Source organism: Labrus bergylta, chromosome 12 (assembly GCF_963930695.1).
Source record: "Labrus bergylta chromosome 12, fLabBer1.1, whole genome shotgun sequence".
Taxonomy (NCBI): Eukaryota; Metazoa; Chordata; class Actinopteri; order Labriformes; family Labridae; genus Labrus; species Labrus bergylta.
Window position 1 is genome coordinate 246,931 of NC_089206.1, and position 23,120 is coordinate 270,050.

A 23,120-nucleotide genomic window follows, 5' to 3' on the forward strand; every position below is an offset into this window, starting at 1 on the left:
TAATACAAAAACATTTTACTTCAGTTAGCTAGAACTTTTTGGGAACAATTATTTGTTCCTGTAGCAACTTGCTGTTCCAATATTTCCCCATATTCACCTCATGATGTTTCCTTCTACAGTAATGAAGCTCCTACAAGGAGATTCAAGATTTAGTGAAAAGAATTGGAATAAAATCGGATGCCTCTAGAGCCTCATTTCTACCAAGTAGTCCGATTTAGCTCAGTACCTTGTGGAATATTACCAAATAACCAATCTGCACAGACATACTTTTTTGATACCGTTCTGTTGGGGCGCCAACTGAACAATCTGACCCTAAAGGGTGAAGCTAGACACACGTTGATTGTTCGAAGGAATCTCCACTTCCTGTCTGACAGCGGTAATAAAGGACGAACCCAGCAACAACCTCTGTCCTTCCTTTGTCCACTAGAGGCTGGCTGCAGAAGCACAGGAAGTCACATACACACCCATTCTAAAAAGCCTGTTTTTACAGCAGAGATGAACATGTTTACAGCCTGGTTCAAAAAACCAAATAGGTGTGATTAGCTCATGTCTGGATGGACACACACTGTACGGGGGGTGAATGTTTTGATGACTCATCAGTTTTGATTTGATGAAGGATAAGAGTTATTCACAATAAGGCGTGTAGCTGACCTGATTGACAGGTGGGCGCGGTGTAACGGTTTGTCAGGAGGTTTAAAACCCGCCTCAGCTCCAGCTCTCAGCCTGTCGTTAGGTTGACTGAAAGTTAGACTGAGACAGCATTTCCAGCATGGAGACCGCCATCGATGCAGGCTGAGAGAAGAACTGTTGGGACCTACTTCAGTGAGGCAAAGAACGTTTACAACAATGGCGGCGAGCTGAGTAAACCTTCACCTCCCACCCTGTGTGACCAGCTCAGGTCACTTAACCATCTGGTGATGAATAAATGAATATGTTCTCATACATCAAAGCAGTCTCTGTGTTTACTGGTGTTATGTATATGGTCACTGTAATATAAATAAATCTATAACCTTCGGTCCGTTCAGTTGGATCATTCATCTTTTAAAACACATCAACAACAATCTGATCCTCTTCCGTTCAGTTTATAATAGTTCTGTCTTTATTAATCCACCTCTGGAATGACTCAATGTCGGACATGACAGCTTGTTATCATAAGTTTTAAGTCTGCCAGTTTACATTACTAGTGGACGGGAGAGGGACGCTCCGCCCCCAACTGTGACGTGACACTGACTGTATCTATAAGCAGTTGTTTTTGAATAAAGTCTTAACTTAATGAAAGCTAAAATTGTGTTAATAAGTTCTTTACCGCCCAAACAGCAGCCAGAAAATGTTCTCCGAGCACATTAATGAAGTTTAAGGACATTTTATCTCCGTTCTCTAACGTTGCAAAAACCGTTTGTTCTTGAACGCAGCCCTGTTCAGCCTCCTCGTCAGCGCGCCGAAAGACGCATGCGCACATCTTCTACTTCCTGACAGCTGTACAACAACACTAGAAACCCATCTGTGATCGTGATCGCCTGTTTCATTCAAGTTTTATTGTTTCCTGTTTATTCGTGTTTATTCGTGTTTATTCGTGTTTATTCGTGTTTATTCGTGTTTATTCGTGTTTATTCGTGTTTATTCGCCTTTCAATGCGCGCTCACGTTTGCGTGACGCTGTTTGTGTTTCTGCTGAACGATGCAGCGACTCATCAGTTCACCGAGGAAGAGATGTCTGCAATCAGGTAACACACACACACACACACAGACACACACACACACACACACACACACACACTAAAACACACACACACACACACACACACACACATGCACACACACACTAAAACACACACACACACACACACACACTAAAACACACACACACACACACACACACATGCACACACACACACACACACACACACACACACGCACACACACTAAAACACACACACACACACACACACACACACACAAACACACTAAAACACACACACATGCACACACACACACACACACACACACACACACGCACACACACACACACACACAAACACACTAAAACACACACACACACACTAAAACACACACACACACACACACACTAAAACACACACACACACACACACACACACATGCACACACACACACACACTAAAACACACACACACACACACACACACTAAAACACACACACACACACACACACTAAAACACACACACACACACACACATGCACACACACACACACACACACACTAAAACACACACACGCGCACACACACACACACACTAAAACACACACACACACACACACTAAAACACACACACACACACTAAAACACACACACACACACACACACACACACACACACACACACACACACTAAAACACACACACACACACTAAAACACACACACACACACACACACTAAAACACACACACACACACACACACACACACACACACACACACATAAAAAAACAGAGAAATGAGAAATTGTACATACGATACATAAATAAATAACATGATGTTCTTTGATTCAAAGATCTTCACACACCACATCAGAAACTTCAATCAAACTGTGAAATATCAAAATGTGTTTGGAAATATGACCCAAAGAAAGACAGAAAAGAAGACAATAAAGCAAAATATATAGAAGTAACCTGAATCATCTCGGAGCCCCTTTCAGTGTTACAGACCTTCACAGGTTCACAACCTTTTCTCCCTAGAGCTCCCCCTACTGCTCTCTAAAGTCCTGTTTCCACCAAGTGGTCCGGTTTGGTTCAGTCCAGTTAGGTATAGTAAACTCTGATCGGCTTGCGTTTCCACAGCCAAGCGTCACTAACACATCACTAAATCAGCACGCTGTGACAGATTGTAGACTGCCAATAAATTCAACAAAGAAGAAAAAAGTGACACAGTAAACAAAAAACAATGATTCCTAAGAAGGTCTGCGTGTCCGAGGTCGTCCATTTGGCAGAGCAGTGAAAACGCCAATAAATGTGTATCGTACAGAACCGGACCGGACCACTGACAACATAAACATAGCAACCACACAGAAAGATAGAAAGTAGCTTTACTTTGTCATCAGCCGTTCGTTGTCGAATAAAGTTTTGCTGAGTGAAAATGAGCATCAGACTCCAGCATGTCTTTAACCCGTATGACCCGCCTGACCTTCTTCTTTCCTCAGACAGCGCATCAAATCCATGTTCTACCACGCCTACAATAGTTACCTTGACAACGCCTTCCCCTACGATGAGCTCCGGCCACTCACCTGTGACGGTCAAGACACCTGGGGCAGGTGAGGCGACACCATTTGAATGAGAAGTCTAATATCTTTACTGTATGACAGGTAAAGAGGCACATTGAATTTGCACAGAGCTCATTTAACTCGAGGACATTTAAGACAAGCAAAGTGCTTTATTTAAACTTTATTTAAATCTGATAGGAAGCAAAAAAGACAAACACCTTCTGGATCGAGCACGCCAAACAAGAAGCAGTCAGAAGGAGAGCGCTGTCGGACGGGGGAAAAAAATACGAAGTTTAAGTCATCAAACATGGTTATAGTGAGACTTTGTAACAGTACTTTTAACTGTGCTGGGAGAAACAGGACATATATCATTCTTGGTTTGATTTAAAGGTCCAGTCAGTGAGCTGTGTAGAGAGTGAGATGATAAAGGTATCTTACTCTCTGATCATTAAGGAAACATGCTATGTTGAAGTGCTGGCTTCTCTGACAACAATGCAGCAGCCAGTATGTCCTCCTTCTAACTTTAGATTCTGCTCCTGAATGCTCTGGATTTGTTTGGACCAGAGAAGGTAGGCGCTTTTAAGACCCCCCCCACACAGCCGTTTTGGACGCCCCTCAGTTTGCCAGATATGAGAGCAGTTATCAGGTCAACAGGTGTTGCAGCGATGGAAGCGGTCAAGAGAAGTGGTTCAGATAGAAGTGATTGTACCCGACCTAAAAAGCCTCTGCATGTTTCTAATAAGCTCCACGAGCAGAAACTAGGATCAATATTGGAGATGCTTTTGAAAAATGGAGAGAGGTTAGAACACAGAAAGGTTTACAGACCCATGCAGAGCTGGATAAACACTGAAGCTTCAGAGTCCACCACATGGTGACCTGAGTGAGCATCCACTCTAGAGAGGAGGGGGGGGGGGGGACAGCTCTCTATGATGTTTAGAATTTAGACTGCAGTACCCATTTATAACACTAGGTGTCAGTGTTATCTCGAGACACTTTACAAAAAGCAGGTAAAAGACCTTACTCATTGTCATGTTACATAAAGCAGGTAAAATACCTTACTCATTGTTATGTTACAGAAAGCAGATAAAATACCTTACCTACTGCTATATTACAAAGACACAGCCTATCCATCATGAGCACTTCAGCAAAGCAGCAAAAGTTACAGTGGTAAGAAAAAACTTTCTTGTTAAAATAATAATAATAATAATAATGCATTTTATTTATAAGCGCTTTTAAAAACTCAAAGACACTTTACAATGGTTAAAACATAAAGAATAGCACAGAAGGACAGACTAACGGACATCGCAGTATTACAAACAAATAATAAAGATAACAACACAAAGGTAAACTACAGAAAACAGAAAATACATCACAATCGTACATTAAAAGCTTGTTTAAAGAGGTGAGTTTTGATAAGCGATTTGAAAGTAGGAGGGTCGGTGCAGTGTTGAATGTGTGTGGGGAGTGAGTTCCAGAGGGAGGGGGGAGCTATGGAGAAGGCTCTGTCCCCCCAGGTTCGATGCTTGGTTCTAAGAGGGGGAGATAGGAGGTTGGCTTTTGAAGAACGGAGGCTGCGTGCAGGAGTGTGAGTGTGAAGGAGAGCTGTGAGGTAGGAGGTGGCCTGGTGGTTAAGGGCTTTATGTGTGAGGAGAAGGATTTTGAATTGGATATGGTAAGGGACAGGGAGCCAGTGGAGATTTTACAGGACAGGGGTGATGTGTTCGCGTATTCGGGTGTGGGTGAGGAGGCGTGCAGCAGAGTTTTGTAGTTTTGTATTGAAGTTTATGATGTGGATGATGTGCCGTAAGGCTGCTGATGCAATAGTCAAGTCTGGATGTGATGAATGCATGGATTAGTGTTTCAGCAGCAGAAAATGAGAGTAGTGGACGGAGGCGGGCTATATTTTTGAGGTGAAAGAAGGCGGTTCTAGTGAGCTGGGTGACGTGGTGGTCAAAGGAGAGCTGGCTGTCAAAGATGACTCCAAGATTGCGACTATGAGGGGAGGGGGAGAGAGTGGAGTTGTCTATTGTGAAGGAGAAGTTGTGAATGGAATTGGTGAGGGATTTAGGGCCGATAATTATTATGTCCAATTTTGCGTAGTTAAGAGAGAGGAAATTGGTGTGCATCCATGTTTTTATTTCATTGAGGCAGTTCGTTAGGGTAGAGCGGGTTTCAGTGGTGATTGAATTGGTGGAGATGTAGAGCTGGATGTCATCGGCATAACAGTGGAAATGGAGACCATGCTGGCGGATAATGTTACCAAGGGGGAGCAAGTATATGATGAACAGGAGGGGACCAAGCACCGAACCCTGGGGGACGCCTTGGGACAAAGGAGCTATGGAGGAGGAGCAGTTATTGATGTTGATAAACTGTTGTCTGTCAGTGAGGGAGGATTTTAACCAGGAAAGAGCAGTGCTAGTGATGTTGAGTGAGTGTTCTAAGCGGGATAAAAGAATACTGTGGCTGATGGTGTCAAAGGCTGCGAGATCGAGGAGGATGAGGATGTTGAGGAGGCCAGAGTCTGAGGAGAGGAGGAGGTCGTTGGTGACTTTGAGGAGAGCTGTGCTGGGAATGGAAGCCGGACTGGAATGGTTCAAATAGGTTATTGTAGGAGAGGTGGCATTTGATCTGGGAGGCGACAACACGTTCCAGTATTTTTGAGAGGAAGGGGAGGTTGGAGATGGGGCGGAAGTTGCACATGCTGTCCGTATTGAGTCCAGGTTTCTTGAGGATAGGGGTGACGGCTGCCAGTTTGAGAGTTTTGGGTACTGAACCAGAGCAGAGGGAGGAGTTGATGATTGAGGTTATGAGTGGCGCGATGGCTGGGAGACAGTTTTTGACGAGACTGGATGGGATGGGGTCGAGAATACTGGTGGAGGACTTCATGCTAGAGATGATGGTGGATAGTTCATTTGGGGAGAAAACGGGAGAACTGAGACAGAGGTTCGGTGATGAGGCGAGGGGATGCGGGTAGGGATGAAGAGGGGACAGTGAGAGTGTTGAAGCTGCTGTAAATGGTGTCAATTTTTGATTGAAAGAATGAAAAAAGCGTTGCATTTATCAGCTGTGAAGGAGGGAGAGCTGTTGTCACTGGGTTTGAGGAGTTTGTTTATTGTAGAGAAGAGAGCCTTGGGTTTGGATGAGCCTGAGTGGATGAGGTGTGAGTAATAGGTGGACCGGGCAGTGCTGAGAGCTTCCATGTATTGTTTAAGGTAGTCAGAGTATGATTGGAAGTGAACTGTTAAACTGGTTTGGAGTCTTTCAAGCTGGCGTTTACGGGTTTTCATTTTAGCTTTAAAAAGAGAGTAGCGGTTCCAGAGCAGATTAAAATTGTCAATGAAGGCCACATCTTGAGCCCTGCAGGTGGACTGCAGCCAGTGGTGGAGGTAGAGGGTTCTGCTGAAACGAGCGGCGTTGGACAGAGGCGCAGTGGGTCCGGAGATGAAAATGGATTTACCAGTTTGTATTAAGAGCTTGAAAAGTTGGTTAAAGTGCTCTTTGGTCAGTTCAGACTGTTGTTGAGAGGTGTCGTTTGTGCTTATGAATGATAAGGTGAGTGATGGTGGTGGGAAGAGAGGGCAGAGTCTTCCGGAGCCTTTCTAGAATGACGGGGACAGTAGCACCAGGGAGGCAGAGAGTGGTGGCATTGCAAAACCGTACATTCCTTATTATGGAGTCGCCAATTATCAGAGTCGTAGGTGAGAAAAGTGGACGAGGGGGTGAAGCCTGAGTGCCGACAGTGCGAACCCGTACGTGTCTGGTGACGTCAGGGCAGAGTGGACTCAACGGCTGAGGAGGTGCGGTCAGGGCAGGCGAACGCTCCGGTGAAGGGGACCGTTCCAGCTGAGTGCGGGGGAGTCCGCCAGAGCGTCTGTTTACAGCTTCCACCAGCAGTCTTCTGCGATGGGAGGAGAGCTTCCCCCGTTGTTTGCTTTGTTGTCCTACGGAGACAGCAGCAGGAGCAGCAACAGGTGAAGCTGACGCCGCAGAGGAAAAGGCAGAAATCTTCGGCTGGATCCCTGGCTCATGATGAAACAGCCTTCACAGGACTAGACTGCGCCGGGGTTGGAAAGGGATAGGGGGAGAGATGGGATAAGGTGCAGGAAGAGGGATAGGTAGCAAGGGGGTGGGGGGGTTGTTCAGGCAAGCCGTCCATCAACAATCCGGTGGGGAGGGGTGGGGGGGTTGTTCTGGCAGGCCGTCAACCAATGATCTCGAGGAGCCTAAGAGAGCTCAAGAGCTCCCAGGAAAGTCAGTGTTTCCCCGGAAATCAGGGAAAGAAGTCATTTAAGGATACCTTTCCGATAGTAAAGGACAGCTATCATTTTAAGTAACATGAACACCAAGATTCCTTCAAGTGTTTGTGTCGTCGTGTCGCCGTGTCGGCGTGTCGGCATGTCGGCATGTCGGCTTGTCCCCACCCCCCCAACGCTGTAAACCTAGGGGAAACACTGAAAGTAGGTGGTTAGTGACTGAGATTTACAGATAGAGACATGCAGTAATATGATGTACTGTATATGCAGAGAGAGGGTGAGGGTGAGTGTGAGTGTGAGTGTGAGTGTGAGTGTGAGTGTGAGAGTGAGAGTGAGAGTGAGAGAGAGAGAGAGAGGCTCAAGGTGCCAGTTCCCCGCGCCAGCCACCACGCGAACCTTTTTACTTTTTACTTTCAGTGCTACAGCACACAGTTGATCCGTGATCCGTACGGACTGAGGCGGGAACACACGTGACCCGGTCAAACGGTCGGTTGGACTTTACTCCGTTCACTCTCACCGTGTCTGCAGCTAACTTAACAAAAGCAACATCATCTCACAGCAGCCTGCTGTAGTCTGTGAACATCTCCACACAGATTAAAGTTGTTTGTTGTAAACTAAATTAAGGGAAAAACATATGTGATATAAATCCAAACGTAATATTAAAATGTAGCCTATCCTAAAATAAGAGTTTTAAAAAAAGTATGTCGATATTGTATTATTTTTTGCAGAACTGTCATTTATTTTTAGGGCCTTGCACAATATCTTCAGTCTTGTCTGAGTTAAGTAGCAAAACATTTCTGGTCATCCAGGTCCCAACGACCTTAAGGCACATTTCTAGCTTACATAACTGACTGGTGCCATCGGGCTTCATTGATACATAAAGCTGAGTATCATCTGCATAACAATGAAAATGTATGGAGTGTTTCCTCATAATATTTCACAGAGGACGCATATATAATGTAAAGAGAATTGGTCCAAGCACTGAACCTTGTGGCACTCCATGGCTAACGTTGGTGTGCATAGAGGACTTATCATTAACATGTACAAACTGAGATCGGTCTGATAAGTAGGATTCAAACCAACTTAAAGCAGTCCCTGTAATTCCAAGTAAATGTTCTAGTCTGTACAACAGGATCTGATGGTCAATGGTGTCAAAAGCAGCACTAAGATCTAACAGGACGAGCACAGAGAGAAGTCCCCTGTCTGAAGCTAGAAGTAGATCGTTTGTAACTCTAACTAGTGCAGTCTCAGTGCTATGGTCGACTCTAAATCCTGACTGAAACTCCTCAAATAAACTGTTGTCATGGAGAAAGTCACACAGCTGATTAGCTACCACTTTCTCCAGGATCTTTGAGATAAAAGGAAGGTTGGACATAGGCCTGTAGTTAGCTAGAGTTCCTGAATCTAGAGTAGGCTTTTTAAGTAGAGGTTTGATTACCGCTACTTTAAATGCCTGTGGTACATAGCCTGCCAGTAAAGACGAATTGATCATATCTAATATAGAGTTGCTAACTAAGGGAAAGACTTCCTTAAACAGCTTGGTTGGGATTGGGTCCAAAAGACAGGTTGACGGTTTGACGCAGAAATAATTAAATTTAATTCTGAAAGGTCAATTGGAGAAAAACAGTCTAGATTAATATCAGGTCCTGGAACTGTCTCTGCCATATCAGACGTATACCTGCACCAGGTAAGGGCAGGAGGTTACCAATTTTGTCTCTGATGTCTAGAATTTTGTTGTTGAAAAAGCTCATGAAATCATTACTGCTGAGGGCTAAAGGAATACAAGGCTCAATGGAGCCATGACTCTCTGTCAGCCTGGCTACAGTGCTGAAAAGGTATCTAGGATTGCTTTTGTTTTCCTCGATTAGAGAGGAGTAGTAGGCAGCTCGAGCGTGACGTAGAGCCTTCATATATTTTCTATGACTATCCTGCCAGAATAAACAAGATTCTACCGTTTTGGTCGAGCGCCATATTCTTTCAAAATTTCACGATGTTTGTTTTAGAGTACGGATTTCTGAGTTGAACCATGGAGCTATTCTCTGCCGCTTGATAACCTTCTGTTTTAGGGGAGCAATCGAATCCAGAGTAACTCTCAGCGAATCCACTGCACTATCAACAAACTGATCTAGCTGAGAGGGACTAAAGCTATCATAAGAGTTTCCTACTGGGTTGAAACACGGTACTGAATCAAAAGCAGTTGAAATAGCTTCCTTAAATCTAGCCACAGCACTATCCGACAAACTTCTAGAGAGCACATTTTTATTAAGCAGAGATAATTCTGGTCGGACAAAATCGAAAGTAATAAGGAAATGGTCTGATAGAAGAGGATTTTCTAGGAAAACTGTAAGGTTTTGGATTTCAATGACATAAGCTAAAACAAGATCCAGGGTGTGGTTAAAACGATGAGTAGGTTCGTTTACACCCTGGGTGAAACCAATAGAGTCTAATAATGACATGAAAGCTGTGCTCAGGCTATCATTATCAACATCCACATCGATATTGAAGTCACCTACAACAATTATTCTTTCACTGCTAAGGATTACATTTGATAAAAAATTGTGCAAATTCAGACAGAAACTCAGAATATGGGCCAGGAGGGCGGTAAACTACAACAACTAGAACTGGCTGAAAGGTTCTTGAGACTGGATGTGAAAGACTAAGAACAAGGCTTTCAAAAGAAGAAAAATTCAGCTTTGGTCGAGGGTTAACTAGAAGACTAGAATTAAAAATAGCTGCTACTCCACCACCTCGTCCGGTGTCTCGAGGTATATGAGTACTAAAATGACTGGGAGGAGTGGATTAATTTAAACTAACATATTCATCTCGACACAGCCAGGTTTCAGTCAAACAAAGTAAATCAATATGCTGATCTGATATCAGATCATTCACTAAAAGAGATTTGTATGCTAAGGACCTAATGTTCAAAAGTCCGCAGTGAATTTTCAGATTTTTTTGCGAAATTGCATTTGTAGTTTTGATTCTAATGAGATTTTGATGATTTACGCCTTTTTTTTCTACGCTTGGATGACTTATAAAAACCGGTCTGGACCGGGGGACAGACACAGTACCTATAGTATAACTACAGTTCGATTCAGAATTACAGCTATAGTGACTGGGAGACAGATCTAAGGGAGGCGCAGAGAAGCGTGTAAGACTGCAGCTCTGCCTCCTGAGTTTGTACTGATTGGTCCGAAATGTAGAGAGAGATCCTCAGTCTGAAAAAAATACCCAGATGTTCAGGAAAAAAAGGAGTCTCAGCTCCTTGATCACATAGGGTCTTGGCACGCATTGTATCTGGAAAAACCAAACCCCAGTGAGTCACTGTTAGCAGAGCTGCTAAGCTAAAAAAAAGCTAATTAAACAGGAGAGCAAAACTGATCCAAGTATTCAAACATATCACTGTACTTTATCCTGGAAACTGCTAAACTAAACCAAGCTAAATCAACAGGAGATCAGATCTGATTTTAGTTTTCAAACTGGAAACTTTTCAAACTATATCCAGGAAGCTAAGTGAGGGGATTCACACGTCAAGTCCTCTAAGGATTGGGGGAACTCTCAGACAGCTGGCTATGCAACAATTATTTAGATTACACTCTCAGCTGTACAAATGGCTAAATTGTTGTTTCAAACAACAAAGAGCACCAAAGTGAGTAAATTAAAACTACCCAACTCATCAACAATAAAAAACACAACTAAAACACAACTTCTGCTTTGCTTGAAAAGTACATTTTAACAAGAAATACATTTCTTTAGTAAATTACTTCAGGATTAAAATCTGGATTACTGTGTACAATGCAACAAAGCTGGTTTCTTGAGAAAGTCACACAGGCTGCATCATTATGTTCAATTGTCGTTTGACCAACTAAGAGGACAAACAGGTATAACTTTAACCATTAACTCACAACATACAACATAACTAAGCCACAGCTTGATGTCTGCTTTGCCTAAACAACAAAGTATCCGAGTCAAATTTCTCCCAAGGGAGACAGATAAAGAAACCTTGGACCTTGAACTTGATTTTGAAAAAATTAAATCTTCCAAAGAAATTAGAATTTTCTTCAGAAGAATCCCTTTAAGAAATAAAAGTTCAGATTTCTGTGTATTAACCAGTGGGCGCGTACTGTAGCTGTTCCCACTCAACGTTATTGAAGCCAAAATACGCCGCTTAGGGGCGCTTCCATCTTGCGATTTTGACGTCATTTGGAGCCAGAGTCTGCGCAGTAGGGTCCGGGGGGAGGAGCCCTGGTAACACGCCCCGCCCACTTAGCGTACTGCCCTGATGACTTACGCAGCCCAGCTACGCTGAAAGCGCTCTGCCGGTCTACGATGAAGAAATGTGTAAGTACAACAAACCACCGTATTCAAAGTCTAATATTTAAACACTGTGTTTTAAAAAATCCAGTTATTTTGATCATTATTGAAAACACGTGGGCTGCTGGGTCCTCTGGTTTTAATGAAATCCTTCTATATTGAAGCTATATTTAAGCTAAGTTAGCACCACAGGCCGTAGACTACAGGTGGTAAGATATGTTGTATTCTGTTAGAAACTGATAGTCTGCAATGTGAGTCATGTCTGCTTTTCTAATATATTTAAGTGAACAGTAAATCAATCGTTTTTTGTATTTTCATTTAGGCAAAGAAGAGATAAAAGCAGCTGGTCTGACATCTTCCACAGAGGTGAAGTGTAAGTTAAAATCATCTGTTAAAAGTTTATATCCTGTGATTTTTATTTAAGTTTCATAAGAGGATTGTCAAAACAAGCTATTGTTAACAATACAGTCTTCTAAAATAAAAATCACACTGAGTCATACACCAGATAAATGTTAAATAGAAAGGTGATGTTTTCTTTTCCATTTTACAATCAACAGAACCTAAAAATGACTCATTTCAACCTTCATCTGCACACCTGTTACAGAGGTCAGGCTGGGGTCACATAGTTTGAAGGAACCTCCTCCTTTTTTCACCTGTGCCAGATGCCCTGCTCATCCACTGTGGGAGAAATGACCTTACACCAGCAGCTCTCCCAGATGAAGAGTCCTCTCTGCCATCACCCAGAGGAGCTGATCGACGTCTGAAGAAGGTGGACAGAGTCTGGAGCTTTGTGACAGTGAACAGTGAGAAGGCTACCATAGTCATCCTCAGATAAAACACAGAGATCCTGGTCAATATTTAATTTATTTTTCTTTACATGATGTTGCCCTGTGTTTGAAAGGCCAGATGCTGGAGGGTTGTGTTGGATTTGCTCTTCCATCATATTTTAACAGTCAAACAATCATCCAGGATCTCTTTACTTTATTTGATTTTTGTTTGGATTTCTTTGTTAAATTATTTTTTATACTTTCTCCTATGTCCCAGCAGTTTGACCTGATGGTCTCCCTTACTTATTTTCCACATGGTTAATGAAGCCAGGGGTTGTTTATTGAAGATTTCTTTTCATAAAATGTTTAAATAAACTTTTTAAAAATCTGACCTGACTGTCTCTGATTAACTGGAGTACAACAACGTGTTGGTCACAGTAAAATAATTTAGCAGTTAAGTTTATAGCTCACATTTGAAAAGGCCTTGAACTGACATTCATTTCTTCTTGACCAACAACAGCTAAGACAACAGCAAAGCTAACAGACGAGCTCAGCTTGTCACAGCCGGGCTCGTCTGAGATAAATGGCCTTCAAACTTATTCAATATTAAACATTTAAAGCCAATAAGCATAGCAAGATACGTATGAGATTCCATTTCAATTTATTCAATCACAGACTTGTCAAACAGTCTGGCATGTTGTGCTGCTGTTTTCAAGAGTTAATAACTGAAGAGAAGAAGTCCATCAAGAGAGGACAGGAAACACTCAGGGGACGAGTCCTCCATGTTGTCAGGGGACGAGTCCTCCATGTTGTCAGGGGTTGTTGATGGATCTGAATCTGAGAGCATCTTCTGTGATAAACAAAAACAATCACAGAGTTAAATGTAAAGTATAAAGACTTTTACTGTGATGTTTCTGCCTCAGACCTGAAATCAGATCTGTCCTCAGGTTCTGCTAAACTTCAGGTTCTAAAGTTTGTTTTTAAGACAGGAGAACTATTAAAGAGGAAAAAAATATATATAAAAGACATGATGAATTCAATAATATGATCAGCTTTATGAATTTATGTTTTAAGACAAAAGTGTTCCTGCCACTTTCTATTGAAGATTATTGTAAACTGTCATCACATGGGCCAGCCTGATGAATTAAACTAATCTTAAATATTGTCATATAATCGGACAGCCAATTTGTGTGCAGAACCTCACCGGAGCTGGAATCAGAGTCTGGACTGCTGTTTCCTTTGAGCATTGATTTCCTTGAAGACAGAGAGAAGAACAATTTAAACATGAACTTCTTGCAGAACCATAGAGGCTGTTAAAATCTTCTGCTAGTCTTCCTTACATTTTAAGAAGGATTATAAATTGTTACTAAAATTACTTTGATGCTGATAGCGGTTACAATAACACGGTCCAATCATATGAGAGATCATTTTACCTTTGAGTCCTATGTGAAGGTGTTCTCTTCAGAATCAGCACTGCAAAGACAAGATGATGGTGTCCACCTTCACAAGCTGCTGCTTCAGTCTGGCTGCATCATGGTCTCCTACAGGAACACCACAGAAATACAATCAAAGTACTTCACTGCTTTGTTATTTGAGAGCACAGATTGTTTCTTTTCCCTCCTCTCTGTTTGCCTGTACATGACCTTTTAGTGCTGTAGAAGATGCTACAGTAAATCCTGGATCAGCTGTGTGGATGGTGTGACTGTGTGCTAAAGCTTTGTTAAAGTTGTCACACACATACTCATATGCCTTTGGAGAGTAAAAGTGCAGTGTGGTGGCAAACTGCTTATAAAATATAAAATAGTATTTTATTGGTGAGGTGTCCCAATCAAAGCGTCCTACAGAGTAGCAGCAGCTTTAGAGGGAGGAGACGAGCGCACTATGGAGAGGAGCGCACCGCAGGGGGCGAGCTGGGGGAGAGACGAGTGACGTGAGGAAAAGGAAATCCCCAGTTTAAAATATAATGTTGGTGAGAAGAGGGAAATAGGAAGACATAAATGTCAATGGTGAAATTCTTTTGAATACAGAGGCTGTGAATGTTCAGTTATCTTTGGCTATAAAATGGCAACAACAGCCTGTAGTTTAATCCTGGTGTTTCTCTTTGTTAACGATTATTGAAGCGAAATAAAAAATAAATGCATGACATTTAAAACATATTAACACGATCTTTATGTCTTCTTTTGTTGTGCCTCTGTCTCCTCCTAACTACAATAACAGCAGCATGTTGTGTGTAACACTGGTCTCCTGCATTAACACCTTCTTTTCAAAGGTGATAAATACAGACACAGTCACAATCACCTCAATGTTTGTCAATTTTTAGTACAAATTCTCAATGAGCGTCATAAATTTACAATACGATCAACTTGTGACTGTTGAATTGGTCGTGTGTGGAAGACAATGCAGAATATTCATCATGTTTAAGCAGCATGATGCTCGGTTAATATTACATCACACCATCGCAGGTTGTTGATGTTTGCGTTCACGTTTCAGTTAGTCTCTTAAATCAGTAACAGTTATATTAAATCACATCTTACCTTTAGTTTTATCTGGATCTTAAATCAGTAACAGTTATATTAAATCACATCTTACCTTTAGTTTTATCTGGATCTTAAATCAGTAACAGTTATATTAAATCACATCTTACCTTTAGTTTTATCTGGATCTTAAATCAGTAACAGTTATATTAAATCACATCTTACCTTTAGTTTTATCTGGATCTTAAATCAGTAACAGTTATATTAAATCACATCTTACCTTTAGTTTTATCTGGATCTTAAATCAGTAACAGTTATATTAAATCACATCTTACCTTTAGTTTTATCTGGATCTTAAATCAGTAACAGTTATATTAAATCAGATCTTACCTTTAGTTTTATCTGGATCTTAAATCAGTAACAGTTATATTAAATCACATCTTACCTTTAGTTTTATCTGGATACATAGAGAAATATTCTCCCCTCGTATATAGTCCTATGAATTTCAGCCTGCACGTTGAAAGTAAAACCTGTTCCTCTCGGTTTAGTCCACTTATCACTCAGACTGTAAACATGTTCACATTAGTAATGATGCAGGCCAGATTACAATTATGTGACTTTGTTTTTGCCCTCGATACTTTTTTAAGACTTTACCAGACGTTTTTATTTTTGCTGTAAAATAACTGTACAGTCAATGAACCACATCTATGAGCGGATTTTATATTACGATTCTTGGTTTTAAATACAGTTTCAATCACAATAACGATATAACAATATCAAGAAACATAGCATGTCAGTTATTAGGTTTGCTCATTTAATAAAATAAAATAAAAAGATAAATCATGCTGGATAAGTAACCTAGCTTTACAACATTTCAGCTAACCTTAGACTGCTTATGTGTTAGCTAGCTAGATAACGACTTTAACCAACCAATGACACATAAATCACTTTTTTACTTACCGAAAGAACTGCAAAGATCCCTTATCTCCCACAGGTCGGTTAGAACAGTTTACTGCAGAACAACTCATTTTCCAGCTCGAAAAAGAAGAAAAAACTGAACGGAAAAATTCAATGGCGTCTCGGCTTTCCTTCACTACGTAACTTTTGCTATTCACAAAGACAGCTACGCAAGATCGGCGGCTGTCAATCATCGTCAAATATGACGTAAAATCCTGTTTTTCAACCTCAAATAACTTATTTAAAACAAACTTCACAGAAAAATTAGCACTTGAACACAATGTAGGGTGATAATAACTAATGATCACAGCAGAGTTTAGGTTTGGAAAAAAATGATGTGACGAGTATTTTAGCTTTACAGTTTGACCCACATCCCATCTGTTATCATTGAGGAGGCAGGGTTTATGACCTATACTGCAGCCAGTCAGTAGGGGGAGCTCTAAAAATAAAAGTTTTACTAGACCGAGGACCTTGTCCCGTCGATTTTTTTTTACAGTCTATGGTATTAACAGTGCAATACAGCTGGTTTATTAAGAGCCTCACACGGGGGACCATTATGTTTTAGTTTTGCGGAGCTCATACTCGGGCCACAATTATGTTGGGTTTTATATTGTCAAATTTGGTCATATGAATTAATATTAATAATTATCCTTAATTTATGTTAATATCAATAAACAATATTATTAAAGTGAGTTAATAAAATCAGGGCACCACCCTGAAAGCAGGGAACAATAAACAAAATCAGTCTTGTAAATGAAATACTATTATTATAAATATTTAATAAATACCTGTATTTATATAAATATAAGGCGTGATTTCGTACACAAGTTCTCGCATCCAGCAGTATTACAATGCAAATACTCCAGTAATAACAGAAAACTGCTCTTTAACTTATAACAGAATCTACTTACAAAGCAATATCAACTGCAATCAATTGAAATCTTGATCAAGCAAATAACTGTTATAAACTAGGCTACAGCAAACAAAGTATTTACAAACAGAGTGGCACACGTGTGCATGTGGTTGTGTTTATGTGTAAGTGTGTGTGTGTGTGAGAAAGAGGGAGAAGGCAAGATGGTGACGAGACCACCATATCAAATCAAATGGAGGTAAGATGGAGCAGAGAGAGAGAAGTAAGATTGATCTTCGATCTGTTAAATGTTAAAATCAACAGGTTCCGTGGCAGAGGGAGAGGGAACAGGCAGCATGAAGTCTGATCCTCAACAAGAGCAGTGCTCTTATTGTCTTTCTATATGCGAGAGGAGATTTTTGGGTTTGTTCTTCTTCAGGTGTCTGCAGTGCACCTGTCCGGTTACGTTCAATGATGTTGAAAGAAAAAAAAGGAAAGAAACTCCCTGTGCTTGAACAACTAGTCGCTGACTGCGCCAAAACTCTTAAAACCGGCTGTGGAATTAGGAAAGGGGAGAAAGATGTCCCCTCTGATGCTAGAAGCACATGAAGAGTTTCTGGTTTGAATCCCCGTCTGACAGGAGCCTCTCTGTGTGGAGTTTGCATGTTCTCCCCGTGCATGTGTGGGGGTTCTCTCTGGGTACTCCGGCTTCCTCCCAGGTTAACTGGTGACTCTAGATTACCTGTAGGTGTGAATATGAGTGTGGCCGGATGTCTGTCCCTGCGGCGAGGGCAGTGCCCACTGCATCCTTTCTGAAAGACCCTTAAGAGGCTTCTACGGCCTGCGAGTCCTCAAGGTGAGGAGCTGATGTTGTCAGTTTCATTAGTTAGTTCTTGTTGTTATTTCCTGCTCCTAAGACTTCTAGCAGGGGTCACACAATTTCACCTTATCTAAGTATTAAGGGGCATTTGTCGTCTTTAAAGTTTATTCAACACTTTGTCAGTTGTTAATCGTCTTGACAAAACGATTAAACAAAGTATGAATATAATGCAATTTAAAAAAAATTGAAAAAAAAAAATTGTACTTTGAAAAGTACAGAAATGAGGAAGGAGAATGTAAATCTCACAGCTGTTAATGGCGCCTGTTCATTTTGTTCTTTTTTTTGTTTGTTTTTGTTTTGTTCTGTTTTTCTGAATTGCTAGATTGGAGTATTTTTTTGTATTGTCTGTTCAGTTTAGTTTATTGGAATTTGCATTTGTTAATGGTGAAGAATGGGGGTAGGACTTGACAAGCCTAGGCATCTTCCTATCCCTTTTCGAACGAGTTAAATGTGTATTATATTGAAATTGGCTTTTTAATTTTAATTTTTTTTATTTAGATTTTTATTTTTTTCCATTTGTTTATTCATTTTCATCTATTTTTTTATCGTTCGAAATAAAGAAGAAATAATAATCCTGTCCTCCATCTTTGTTTGACAGTTTCTCTCTCACCCTGATCGACGCTCTCGACACTCTGCTGGTAAGATCCAAATCCGTTGTTTGAAACATCTTTGATCACATTAGATCTTGAGCTGATCAAATATTAGCTGATAGAAACAATAAGTTCTCGTCTTTGAATGATGAAAAACGACAAGAATGACATAGATGTGTGCTGTGCTCAAGTCTGAAAAACAGAGAACTTGTTGTGATAACGGAGCATGTCTTAATGTTTCTCTGCAGGTTTTGGGAAACCGCACAGAGTTTAAGCGTGTGGCGTTGCTCCTCCAGAACACCGTGGACTTCGACATTGACGTGAATGCCTCCGTGTTTGAAACCAACATCAGAGGTGAATAAATCAGACTAGAGGTTTCTTTTTCTCTCTGGAGTTTACTCTCTATGTGAACATCTAATATAATAAGAAGAAAAACATGTTCTTCTCGACAGAGCGGCAGGTGAGCGACACACATGACCTTCAGTAATGACTTTCCTGATCAGAACCACCCATCCAAAGACAGACAAATAAATACATGTCTAATAATCATGGACAAGCTTTTACAAGCCAGGTACAAATATCAACACAGCAAAACTAAACTTTCGCTCTTCTATACAGCTGAGCCCAGACTTCTTGGACGGTTAGTTGACAAGACAGATTATTTGTTTGTTCAAAATCCCTCAAACAGCCCAGATACAGCCCAGATGTTAAAGATCAGTGACTGAATTATCTGAGGTGACACCTGGCAGATAGCTAGCAGATCCTACCTGTCACTCAAAGAGGCCACGCCCCCTAATTTTACATGACTTTATGCCTTAATATAATGTAAACAGGTGAGTTGTATAAACATTCAGCCCGTACAGTTGAAGAGAGAAATGAGCTCTAGGGACCCAAACTGTTTTTGTACCAGGATGTAAACATGTTTATTTCTGCTGTAAAGTTGGACATTTTAACATGAGGCTCTATGGGGACTGACTCACTGCAGGAGACAGACTCTAGTGGACACTGGAGGAACTGCAGTTTTTTTGCTCATCAACATTGGTTTCATTTTCAACTCTCTTTCCTGATGTTGCTGCCTGGTTCTTCTTCTCACTCTTATGTGGGTAGTGGTGGGCGGTTTGCTGTCATCTCACATGTTGGCTGGAAGGGCGGGGATGGAGCTGGAGCCCGGCTGGCCATGTTCAGGACCGCTGCTGACGATGGCCGAGGATGCTGCAAGGAAGCTGCTTCCTGGTATATAAAACAAACACACACTGGACACCAATCAGAGAACAGAATAGGTGTTTATTCTCAGAACCCGCCCATAACGTGTTGTTTTCATAATTTCAGCGTTCCAGACTCCCACTGGGATGCCATACGGCACGGTGAACCTCCTGAAAGGTGTCAGTCCAACAGAAACACCCGTCACCTGTACTGCGGGCGTGGGAACCTTCATCCTGGAGTTTGCCACGTTGAGTAGACTAACGGGGGACAAGACGTTTGAGGACGTAGCCCGGCGAGCGCTGCGAGCTCTGTGGAAGACCAGATCTGACATCGGCCTGGTAACTCATCCACCTGTCTGTCTGGTGTTAGCCCAGTAACCATGGAAACAGTTCTAAAAATCTGCTATTTCTCTTTTAGACTAAATCAACTGACCTGCCTCAGTAGAAAAAAGAATGCGTGGTAAGCGTATAAAAACCAGGAGGGTTGTTTAAATACAAAATGGCTAATTAATCCCCCAATGGGCCGGCTCTCTTCGCTCTAGTACCTGCATGTAAACAAGCACAGTGAACAGATAGCTTCTCGTGAGGAGCAGTGCGGTTTGTCAGTATTTAGATCTATAACATAGAGAAAAAGTTATATGTCGGCTGTGTCAGGTTAAACTAACGCATTGACCAGAGCGTTGTGTGACCACCTCCAGCTCAGACATGTGGACGTTAGGGAGAACTGAAGGCTGCTGTTGTTAGCGTTGCCAAACCAATGTCTAATGAATGCAGATCAACAGTTGGAAAAAGAAATCAGAGCGCAAAAAGATGTGTGTGTGTGTGTGTGTGTGTGTGTGTTTCTGTGTGTGTGCACAGGTGGGAAACCACATCGACATCCTGTCTAAGAAGTGGGTGGCTCAGGACGCGGGGATCGGAGCCGGGGTGGACTCGTACTTTGAGTATCTTGTGAAAGGAGCCATCATGCTGCAGGACGAGGAGCTGCTCGAAATGTTCCATGGTAACCCCCTGGTGGTTTGTGGTGGTAAATGCATCAATTACAGCCTGTTTTAAAGTTGTTGCCGTCTGTTGTCAGAGTACGATCGAGCCATTCAGAACTACACCCGCTTTGATGACTGGTACCTGTGGGTCCAGATGCACAAAGGGACCGTCTCCATGCCTGTGTTCCAGTCTCTGGAGGCTTTCTGGCCCGGCCTGCAGGTACACACACACACACACACACACACACACACACACACACACACACACACACACACACACACACACACACACACACACACACACACACACACACGTCGTCAGAACGTTGAACAAATGATAAGAGTGTCAGCAGCAAAGAACTTTGATCAAGCATCTTTTTAACAGCTGGATGACATCACAACCATCACCTCGTTTGTACCATTAAATCATTGAACGTCTGTGTTTTGAGGCGACTGAATGAATATTCATTGTCTTTGTGTTTGTGTGCTTCAGTCTCTCCTGGGGAGCCTTGACAGCGCAGTCCGATCCTTCCAGAACTATTACTCCGTGTGGAGACAGTTTGGAGGTCTGCCCGAGTTTTACAGCATCCCTCAGGGTTACACCGTGGACAAGAGAGAGGGGTACCCACTGAGACCAGGTAAGTCCACCTGCTGAACCTCTTTACCAGCAAAGACACGTTAGGGATGTATTCACAGGTGCAGTCTTCTTAGATTCCGAGAGTGAAACAGCTCAGCATCAAAGCTGTTCAACGAGCTGGTGAGTAACTCGCTCGCTGTGTTTCTGCGTATCTGTTGCAGAGCTCATAGAGAGTGCCATGTACCTGTTCAGGGCCACAGGTGACCACGTCTACCTCCAGCTGGGTCTCGACGCTCTTGAGTCCATCGAGAAGATCGCCAAGACACCCTGCGGATACGCCACGGTGAGCTCTGTGTCTGACACAGGTAGAAGTGGATAGTACAGATAACACCGGAGCGTGTGTCTGATCTGGTGGCCGTTTTCCTTTCTCCTCCCGAAGGTCAAAGATCTGCGAGATCACCAGCTGGACAACAGGATGGAGTCCTTCTTCCTGGCTGAGACCGTCAAGTACCTCTACCTGCTCTTTGACCCAACCCACTTCCTGCACGGCGGGGGTGCGGAGGGGGACGGGACCTGGGAGGAAGGAGGCGATGGAGGGGAGTGCGTTTTGGGGGCTGGGGGCTTCATCTTTAACACGGAGGCTCACCCTCTGGACCCGGCAGCGCTCTACTGCTGTAGCCGACTGGCCCAGGACCGCCAGGAGCTCCGAGACATCCTGATCAGCCTGTCACAGCCCGCGGGAAAATCAGGCAGCCAATCAAAACCCACAACCAAACAGACAGAAGGCTCTCCCCCTGGCCAATCAGAAAGCATCGCCCTAAAAGCAGGTGAGAAGAAGACCAATCCCCTGCTGTCCTGCCCTGTTCAACCTTTCAGCACTCGACTCTCCATCCTGGGACAAGTTTTCACTGATAACACCTGAGCGTCTCCGGCCTGGACTGTCACTGACCCATCAAACATGAGAGAAGCTGCTTTGGACACGGAGGGCGGTATGGATTTTCAACATGTGAAGTAAAGTTGTAGTTTCTGTAGTTCATGGGTTATCCAATCACGTTTCAGCAGGTTTTAGCAAGGCAGGAAAAACAGTCTGTGTGGACGCTGTCAGTGCTAATCTATCCAACAATGATTTATTGATCTCTGATCTGATTTCAACATGTCAGATTTTCAGGTGATAGAGACGGTGTGAGAGCGAGATCAGAGGAACGAGTTTAGTTTCAGATTGGGATTTCAAAAACGACTCACTCCGTTTCTCTTCCTTCAGGACTTTGACTTTCTTTCTCTAACTGAATTTGAATTGTGAAATATATTTTTCTATTTTATAAAAGTCGTGTGACTGCTGTGATTTATTGTCTCGTACGTTCACTGACGTAACTGAAAAATATCACATGTAGAAGAACTCTTTGAAACAGCATCCCAGAAGATCAGACCTCAAAGGACCAGAGTTCATGGAGTTCAGCCGAGACCACATACTGAGGCTGGTGGTCCTGAACAAATCACGAGATACAGAGCGACGTGTTGCAGAAACGAAATATTGAATTTTGAGTTGAATATTTTCTTTGAATCCACACTAATCCTTATTATCATGTGCACTAATGTTACATTCAAATGAACATTTACAGCTTTTTAAAGAGCCTTTACTGTTGAATGCAGACTTTTGTTCGCTGAAATACAAAGACACCATAATGCAACCAATGTGCAGAACAAGTTGTTCAGTTATTGCAGCTGCCAGCAGGGGGCAGAAAAGACTGTGTATCACCATGTTAAACATGGGATCAGGATCCTGCAGGGACCTCCACATATAATTCTCAGAGATTAATTTAAAGAGGGCAGCAGCAGGGGGAGACGCTGCATTCACAGCTGTTTGGGAGACATGGATGTCTCTGTGCCCAAAGCTGACGCTGCAGAAAGGAAAACAGGAACATCTTCGCTAGCATTCAAGTCGCTGCATGAATCTGATTGTTTGGTTCCTCCTTGCTCCTTCTCTGCAGAACTTCACAGTTATGTGTATCACAACATACTTATCTCTGCTCTACTAAACAGATG

General features: G+C 42.4%; 1 protein-coding gene and 2 long non-coding RNA genes across 5 annotated transcripts; 2 read left to right on the forward strand and 1 right to left on the reverse strand.

Annotated features, from left to right (window-relative positions):
• The first annotated feature begins 1,437 nt into the window (after positions 1–1,437).
• edem2 (ER degradation enhancer, mannosidase alpha-like 2) lies at positions 1,438–22,419 on the forward strand. Of its 3 annotated transcripts, none has more exons than XM_065961148.1 (12): positions 1,438–1,544; positions 1,575–1,723; positions 3,177–3,287; positions 18,327–18,366; positions 18,567–18,672; positions 19,426–19,551; positions 19,648–19,859; positions 20,379–20,520; positions 20,596–20,720; positions 20,994–21,138; positions 21,299–21,420; positions 21,517–22,419. In XM_065961148.1, exons 2-12 carry the CDS (start codon positions 1,632–1,634, stop codon positions 21,997–21,999), a joined length of 1,704 nt encoding a protein of 567 aa, XP_065817220.1. In that variant the 5' UTR covers positions 1,438–1,544; positions 1,575–1,631; the 3' UTR covers positions 22,000–22,419. The 3 variants fall into 3 exon arrangements, with proteins under 3 accessions (XP_065817220.1, XP_020515332.1, XP_065817221.1); XM_020659676.3 differs by having other exon boundaries at positions 1,450–1,544; positions 1,585–1,723; XM_065961149.1 differs by having other exon boundaries at positions 1,472–1,544; positions 1,595–1,723.
• On the forward strand, positions 7,445–12,958 carry LOC136181176 (uncharacterized). Its single transcript, XR_010667573.1, has 2 exons — positions 7,445–12,173; positions 12,358–12,958. It is a non-coding gene; the product is annotated as an uncharacterized lncRNA (long non-coding RNA).
• Positions 13,011–14,131, reverse strand: LOC136181177 (uncharacterized). The gene is made up of 3 exons (XR_010667574.1): positions 14,001–14,131; positions 13,772–13,821; positions 13,011–13,417 (listed from the first exon to the last, which is right to left on the reverse strand). It is a non-coding gene; the product is annotated as an uncharacterized lncRNA (long non-coding RNA).
• Positions 22,420–23,120: the final 701 nt, after the last annotated feature.